We start from the raw sequence: 8,685 nt of genomic DNA on the forward strand, positions 1-8,685 counted from the left end.
GTGCATGCATGATACGAGCATGACACAAACACCTGGGATACAACAAAGGCATCACCAGCAACTACGAACTTCAAAAATTCAAATAAAAACCGATCAACTTCAAAAATTCAAATAAAAACCGATCAAGTGATCACCGTCGATTGTTGAACTCTGCTTCTTGGAATTCACTTTTGAGGGTGCATGCATGACCCAAGTAAGATATTGGACAAGTTCAAATATGAATTGACGATACGTATCACATCCTATAACAAGTTCAAATAAGAACCGACCAAAAAGAGAGATGTTTTCTCTCTGTCTTTTTATTGGTCGGTGACACCAGAGTACCTACACAAAGGACACACATTCTTGTGCTTAAGCCACTTGTAAATACAAAACACGTGAAACTTATGCATACACCCCATAGCCCTAACATCCTCACCAACCTCCATCTCCTCCTGACAAACCCCACAAAGACCACCTTCCTCCTCTTCCTCCACCACCACCTCCCTCAGCCCTTTAAGCACCGGGTCCAACGTGGGCTCCAAAATCCTGGCCAGCTCCACCGTCACCCTCATCTCGGTCTCTTCCAACACGGTCCAAAAGTCCCGGTTGGTGGCCCGTGCCCTCCACCTGGCCAGCTCCGCCGTGACACCGCTTATCCTCTCCCAGTCTACCTCCTCGCCGCCGAGTTTCGCTGAGACCCTTCCGGTAGGGTTGTCAGGGTAGTTACCGGAGTTTGTGAGTTTGTCGAGGATTTCTGCCTTTGATTTGGCTATTTGAATCTCGTCCATCGGCTTAATCTCCAAGAGTTCTTTTTTTGAGTACTTTGGGTAATTTTTTTCCTTTCTTGGAACAGGGGAGATGAATCAATGAAAGAACCACACAAGACAAAGATGGGATTTTAGAAATTGGGATAGTTTCCTAATACTCTCTCTCTCTCTCTCTCTCTCTCTCTCTAACTTTGTAAACTCTCTATTTTCATGCATATATATATATAGGGGAAGGAACTGGAAATCCCAGTTGAAGAAGGAGAGGAGAAGGAGTGTTGAAACGCGTGGTGTTTCCTAAAGGAAATCGAAAAGTTAACGTCGAACATGTGGAACAGGAAAACAAGTTGTTTTAGTGGTCAATGCTCTTGTCTCCGAACGTGTAGTAAAAAGGAGGATGCAGCCGCCTCTTCGCATTTTTCTGCCATGTGTCCCACGATTAATTTCTTTCTAACCCTCCAAGATTAGGGGGAATTACCAGACAGTGGTAAGAGGGGCAAATAATGCCAAATTCATGGACCACTTTTTTCCAAATTCATCTAGACATGAAAAGGAGAAAAGAAATTGCCAATACATGGAAAGGCCCACCTAAAATGACTATTATATCCTCAAGTTTTTGTGAAATTGCACATAAATGAAACGGAGAAAACAAAATTCCCAATACATGAAACGGAGAAAAAGAAATTCCCCATGCATGGAGTCAATTTGTAGTTGAATCTGGGTTTGGATCCAAGTTGCCCCTTTTATGGATCTAAGTTGCCCCTTATATAAATTTAAGTTGCCCATTCTATGAACCTAAGTTGCCCATTGTATGAGATTATGAGTTGATATGTAGTTGAATCTGGGTTTGGACCTAAGTTACCCCTTCTATGAATCTAAGTTGCCCCTTCTATGGACCTAAATTGAATCTGGGTTTGGACCTAAGTTGCCCCTTCTATAAACTTAAGTTACTCTTTCTATGAACCTAAGTTGCCCCTTGTATGAGATCATGAGTCGATATGTAGTTAAATCTGGGTTTGGACCTAAATTGCCCCTTCTATGAATTTAAGTTGCCCTTTCTATGGATTTAAGTTGTCCCTTCTATGAATTTAAGTTGCCCCTTGTATAAGATCATGAGTTGATATATAGTTGAATCTAGGTTTGGACCTAAATTGCCCATTCTATGAATCTAAATTGCCCCTTCTATGGATCTAAGTTGAATCTGGGATTGGATTTTTTTGTTGTTGTTAAAACATTTAGTTTTATCATTCTCTTAGAGTTCTTCAATGAGAGTCCTAGAGTTAAAAATTAATTATGATCCTTTTTGATAAAATGATCAGAAAAATAAGATCTTTGCACTGATTCAAACGGATTAAAAATTAGAACACTTAATTTTTTCATTTGGTTTGTGGTTCTCTTAGGGCTTTTCAACGAGAGCCCTAGAGCTAAAACCTAATTATGATCATTTAAGAAAAAAACTGATTTTATTTTTCTAATCATTTTATCTTAAAAGATCATAATTTAATTTTAACTCTAGGGCTCTGGTTGAAGAGCCCTAAAAGAACCATAAAACCAAATGAAAAAAATTAGTGTTCCAATTTTTCAATCATTTTGAACCGATGCAAAGATCTTATTTTTCTTATCATTTTATCTTAAAGGATCATAATTAATTTTTAATTGTAGGGCTCTTGTTGAAAAGCCCTAAGTAAACAATAAAACCAAATGAAAAAAATTAAGTGTTCCAATTTTTCAATCATTTTGAACTGATGCAAAGATTTTATTTTTCTGATAATTTTATCTTAAAGGATCATAATTAATTTTTAACTGTAGGGCTCTCGTTGAAAAGCCTTAAGAGAACCATAAAACCAAATGAAAAAATTAAGTGTTTCAATTTTTCAATCATTTTAAACCGATGCAAATATTTTATTTTTCTTATTATTTTATTTTAAAAGATCATAATTAATTTTTAACTGTAGGGCTCTCGTTGAAAAGCCCTAAGAGAACCATAAAACCAAATGAAAAAATTAAGTGTTCCGATTTTCAATCCGGTTGAACTGGTGCAAAGATTTTATTTTTCTGATCATTTTATCCTCAAGAATCATAATTAATTTTTAGCTCTAGGGCTCTCGTTGAAGAGTTCTAAGAGAATGATAAAACCAAATGTTTCAACACAAAAAAAAAAAAAATCCAAAACGGCATCATGTATAAGGTATTGGTGGAAATTCATTGACTTGGGAATCATTGGACGTAACTTCACTGCTCTTTTAATCACATAATATTGCACTTTCAATCATATAATACTACTCCCTGAGTGTGTGTACATTGCTCCTTGAATGTGTGTTCATTGCTCCCTGAGTGTGTGTTACAATAGAGAGGGGTATTTTTGTCTTCAATACCATGTATCGGGAATTATTCTTTTCCTTTCCATGGCTGGACAATTTGGAAAAAGTGTCCCATGAATTAGGCATAAATTGCCCCAACCCCCACTGAACAGCAATTCCCCCCCAAGATTAGTACTAACAAATCCAGCTGGAATACGTAAAAATAATTTTAAACCAATCAAATAGTATAGAAGTATCGTGGTAGAGAAGCCCTGTCAGAGACGTAACCTGAATTTCGTAAATACGGGGGTTGAATTATGAACAACAAGATTGTGAAATTCGAAGGTTCGGGAATCTAATAGTTTGTTTAGTTTGGATTTTGAGAAATATTTTTTAAGTAATGAATGAAGAAAGATAAAAAGAGAAATAAGACTAATAGTTGAAGCTTATAGGAGACCGTGCAAGAGAGGGGGGTTGGGTTTTGGGGGAATCGGAAACCCTGTAGTGTAATGCATTATAGGGCTGTAGGTACAATCACAGCCGTCCAAAAGTGTTTTCAACGTTGCGGATTTAAAATAATTACATCCTGGGAAACGCACTTTTCTCCGGATCCGGATTTTGGGACCCCAAACAGACAGCTTCTCAAAGCATTTAAAAGTCTAAATAATACCCCATATAAAACACAATATCTAAGAGTTTTTAACCAAAAAAAATAATAATATTATTTATATTGATATATTGAAATTTGAAAAAAAGAAACTGAAACTTCGGGGGGGGGGGGGGGTTGCGCGCCAAACGACGAAGCTTAGTTCCATCTCTGAGCCCTGCCTTCCACATGAAATATCTTGACAATTACTTCCTCCGTCTCTTCGTCTCTTTCTGTTTATTTAATTTTGCAATTCAAATCCATATTGTTATTAAAATGCTCTAAAATGTTTAAAATACCCTTCATCTCTTTGGCATTAAATGAGAGTGCATTTGCAATAATGTTTGAAATTCTTATCATGAAGAGATCAATAATATCATACATTTCATCGGAAGGTACACAAAAGTTACCAATACCTTTCGAAACCGATTACTCTTTTCAGAATGTTTTTTCTATACATGTCACGATGTCCGCTATTTTTATTTTCTCCTTGCATTTGAGCCATGACAGAGACGGAGTGATGTTGTCAGATGAGACTTCACCGACAATGTTGTATGTTGTTCGTAAAAGTACGAAGAGAAAGATTTGTTAATATGTTATTCGTAAAAAGTAGGAAAAGAAAGGTCAAGTGCGGGGAGTACGGCTGGTAATTCAAATCCGGACGGGGAATATGGGAAGCATAATGCGCAAATTCAATCCTCAAGGTCGGCGCAATCCGGTGACGTTCAGTTAATAGGTGTGAAGAGTTGGATGAGCAATCAGCTGAGACATCAAGGGACCCACTGGCCTCTTGGGCTAAGTCATGTAATGCGGATGCAAAAGTGCGATGGTGAGCGTGAAAGCGTCTTTTAAAATACCTCTCAAACAACAAAAACTAATGGGTGCGAGGATGGTGAGCGCGAAGGTAGAGCGAGAATTGAGAGCAGAGAGCGAAAGCCGTTTTGAAGGATTATGGAAACTTAGTTCTTGGGTGGAGGACTCACAGTGGACGTAGGGAGGATTTTCAATGCTGAAGCCCAAACGACTGTTGGACTTTCTACCAAGTACCAAGCTTAGAGAGCCCAATAGGTTATTACTTTCAGAACTTCTATCTCGTTTCTTTACAAGATCTTATTCCTATCATTTGTGTCACTTTGTTCTCATGATTTTTACAAACCTCCTGAGCCCATATTTTTAGCAAAAACTCTTAGCGGTTCATGTCCTTGATGCTCTAGCTTATATGTATGTACCCATGTACATATAACTCATAAGTCATAACAATCAGCAAACTCGGAATTCAGATTGTTGTTCAGTGTCAAAATCATGTTGGAGCGGCAAATATCATGCGATGATTGACGATTTCTTGCTCCTGTTCTTCTATGTCCATTGTTGTTAACGAGGAATATATTTGGCAAGTTGCGTTGGTAGCTGGAATTTTAGTGTCGGCAATGGATGACATAAGACTCTCCGTCTTTAGATTTTAGTATTAGTTCCTTCCCTCTCTGATAAGGAAGGAAACGAAATAATATCAATTTTACGACAAATCCGGTCCGATCGCCTTCAGCTTAGCTTCTTACTTTTTACCGGCCACCTTCTTTATGCTTTTTATTGGCCTCTCCCTCTCTTGAATCTGATTGTGCTGAAGACTTGAAAGGAATTGTCGGGGAGCTTTGGCTTGCTTACTAGCTCACTCACTTGCTTGCCCCTTTTCAGTAGGGGAGGTTAATTACTAGTTCTTCCTATACCTACAGTTGAAGGATTGGTAGGTCGCAATATTGCAGATGTCTTGTCCTGTTGTTATTACTCTATAAATTTTCTAGCCATTTATGACAGCTAAGTTGACCACGTTGTATATCTCATTACTGCAATTTGACATTTTAAATCTTCTATCTTTTCCTAGGTTACGAAATATCTCACCATGCTCAATCTTATTCGTAGATACCTTTCCTCCATCAAAGAAATACAGATTACCGACACGCCTCACATATCTGTGTCCTGCATTTCCGAGACACACACACATTCCCCAGGAGAGGGGTGTGACATGCCCATTTTTTTTGCTTACATTTTTTAAGTCCCGACACGCTGGATATGTTGGGGGGAGGGGGGTCAAAATGTCGTTTTAAGTGTCGGGGCAGGGTCAAAGTTGTCTTGAATATTGTTTAGTACACAAATTATTTTCCTTATTTACGGAATGCATTATGTATGCTTTTTGTTCCTGATTCTACACTACTAGTTTTGTCACAAGAGTTGTTATATTGACATTAATATGTATGCTTTCCGTATTCAACCTGTCTCCAAAGTCCACATCCTAATTTTCAGAAAATGTCATTTCTGTTTGTCTGTGTTCGTATCCTTACCTCTTAGAATGCCCATGAATGTCATCAGGAGATACCAAATACTTGCGAATTATTAACTGATGTGATCAAAATTTGCTGATTGGATAACGACACTTGTGCTTTTCCTAGCTTTCTATCTGACCTAGTATCTGTCTTGTTAATTTGAAAGGTTGCAAGCAGGTTTGCCTTTTGTTGTGTACCCAATCCTCTCAGCAATTGACCTTATTGGAATTTATCAAGGGCTGAAGCATGTGCATCTGCAAACATTAACTAAGGTTGGTTGTTTTCCTGATTTGATAAGTTCCCCTGAGAAGTATCTCAACTTCTTTGCTTGGCAGGCTGGCCGCCATAGTTGTTGCCCCTTACAAAGAAAAGTCTCCAATAATGTTAAAATGATAAAACTCCCGAAAATGGGTGTATATCATGGCGTCCCTTAGATAACTAGTTTCTATCTTAACTTCTCACTTTTGCTTTTGCTCATCAGTCAAACCACTTTCTGCGCACCCCAATTGATTGGGACACAAGGCTCGGTTTGGTTAGTCAAACCACTTTTTGGTTGTGTTTGCCTTTTTCACCTGCTGATACCACTTGTTTGCTATCAAAATCAGTTCGACTTTTAATTCAGTAATTGGGTGCCATTGCCTGCAGCAAATACTCATGGCACCAACTGTCCCAATAGCCTCATTTGTGACAGGGAAGTACTTTGGTCTTCACTTGGAAATGACCCTTGAAGTACCAATGGACATATACTCCTGACTTGTTTTCGCACAATAAAGTGTTACTTTCGTCTTTACCATGGTTGGCCGTTTAGCGCCTTATTATAATTTTTTGTATTCATGATAGGCTTGAGATTATAATCACTAAGTGGGTTGAGCTGGGATGTGTTCCTTCACCTGCAGATGTGAGTAAAGTGGAAGGTGTAAATTTCATGAGAAGCAATGGTTAGGCCTTGCACCTTTATTTTTCCATGCCTGTGTTTATTGATTTTGTTATGAGTTTGCTTAAGTCTTAGATACGGATATTTAGCGAGATTTTGGATCAGGCAGAGGATTGTGGCCGATAAGAATTGGTCGCTTAAATCCCAAACGTCAAATACCAAGGTTGTCAATGACGACTATGCAATCGTTGAAGGGTGAGGACATGTACTTTGTATGCTTGGAGATCATATGCAGTAGATTGGCAGCAACTCGCCAAGTCAGTCCGGGTCTGTATCGGTCTGGTTTCCCCAGATCCGATGGGTGTTGGTGGTAGGATAATAAGTCTCCATGGTCTGGAGTTTGATTCGTTGTTTTTCGTTGGGTTTCTCGGTGGTGGTTCTCAGTTGCTGTGGTTGCTTCGTCCATCGCGGTGTTGGTCCACAGCCGTGATACCGTCCAGATTCCATTTGCGCCTCCTCGGGTTTGAGCTGGGTCCGTTGAAATTCTCTACTACCTGGACTTAGATTGGTTCCTAATCTAGACGTTTCGTCGGTCTCGCTTCTGCAAGGGGTGCCTGTGTCGAAGTCTTGGTAGTTTTGGTTCATTCTTGTATCTTTAATGGAGTCTGTATTGCCTTCGGACTTGTTATGAAATGAATTTGACATTTTCAGAAAAAAAAAAAAAAGTGTATGGAACAGTTTTTGGTTGGAATCTCTCATAGTAAGTTTAACAAAAGACTCTTATCTAACTTCTCACCTCCTTTTTTTTTTTTTTTTTTTCAATTGATCAATCTACAGCAAATCATTGTTCTTTGTGTGCGAGAAGGATCTCGCACTGCTGATGTTGTAATGGCTCTATTGCAGGTAGAGGATTCTGTTTTGGAAATTCACCCAACGAAAGAAAGAGAAAGGAAGGGAAACTGAAAAATAAATTGAATTCCCTTACTAGTTTGTGTTCCTCATTTGTGAGGGAAAAGATAAATTATAAAAAAAGAAGAAGAAGGGAAAACAGTTTCCCCTGTCACTTTGCATCTTTTATTTGTTCGTTTATCTTATGAAACGTGGTTATTTGTACTCCAAGAAGAAGCTCCCACATTCCATTCTATCCTTTTGGAAAGAAATATAGCTCTTCTGTCAGTCCCATAAAATCTTACGTATGGGACTCAGGTGCAAGTGTCGGGTATCCGTACGTAACTCGGTGATCCAAATTCAACTCCTATGGAACTTGTCACACATCACAAACCACCAAAGTCATTAGTCATGTTATGTTTTTGTTTGGAATAACTAATAATAAATAAGAAACAAAATTGGTTTTAAAAAAATAATCTCTATGAGGTTCAAGTCCTTGAGGACTTGACATACATCTCAAACCACCAAAGCTAACAATCTTGTTCTGCTTATAATTGGAACAACTAATGTATAGGAGTATTATATAATTCTATTCTATAAAAATGGGCCTCTTGTACAGTAGCTACACAATTGTGATGATCCATATCGTTCATTTTGTTGTTTTTGGTGTTTTAATCATTCTCACAAATTTGCGGGGCTATCGGGTTTTGGAAGCCCTTTCATCGAGATGTAAATTCATTAATAGGAAATTTTTGGTTATGTGCGATCAAGTATATAACGATAACCAATTTATTTTATTTCTTGCACGAATGATATAATCACTCCCACATAAAAGGTAGACAGTTCTGATTTTCAAAAAAACAGCTTGGGCGACCCTCAAGTGGTGCATTATAGGACTTTAATGCCTTTGGAA

General features: G+C 38.2%; 1 protein-coding gene and 1 long non-coding RNA gene across 2 annotated transcripts; one reads left to right on the plus strand and one right to left on the minus strand.

The window, feature by feature from the left end:
• Positions 1-77: 77 nt before the first annotated feature.
• LOC131312586 (uncharacterized) lies at positions 78-966 on the minus strand. Its single transcript, XM_058340466.1, has one exon. It carries the CDS (start codon positions 768-770, stop codon positions 300-302), a length of 471 nt encoding a protein of 156 aa, XP_058196449.1. The 5' UTR covers positions 771-966; the 3' UTR covers positions 78-299.
• A 4,188-nt stretch (positions 967-5,154) lies between these two features.
• LOC131312587 (uncharacterized) lies at positions 5,155-8,118 on the plus strand. The gene is made up of 3 exons (XR_009195916.1): positions 5,155-6,948; positions 7,050-7,201; positions 7,722-8,118. It is a non-coding gene; the product is annotated as an uncharacterized LOC131312587 (long non-coding RNA).
• Positions 8,119-8,685: the final 567 nt, after the last annotated feature.

Source organism: Rhododendron vialii, chromosome 13a, assembly GCF_030253575.1.
Source record: "Rhododendron vialii isolate Sample 1 chromosome 13a, ASM3025357v1".
NCBI classification, from domain to species: domain Eukaryota; kingdom Viridiplantae; phylum Streptophyta; class Magnoliopsida; order Ericales; family Ericaceae; genus Rhododendron; species Rhododendron vialii.

Coding starts and splice junctions, on each gene's coding strand:
- LOC131312586 (XM_058340466.1), bottom strand. CDS start 770: ATGGACGAGATTCAAATAGCCAAATCAAAGGCAGAAATCCTCGACAAA.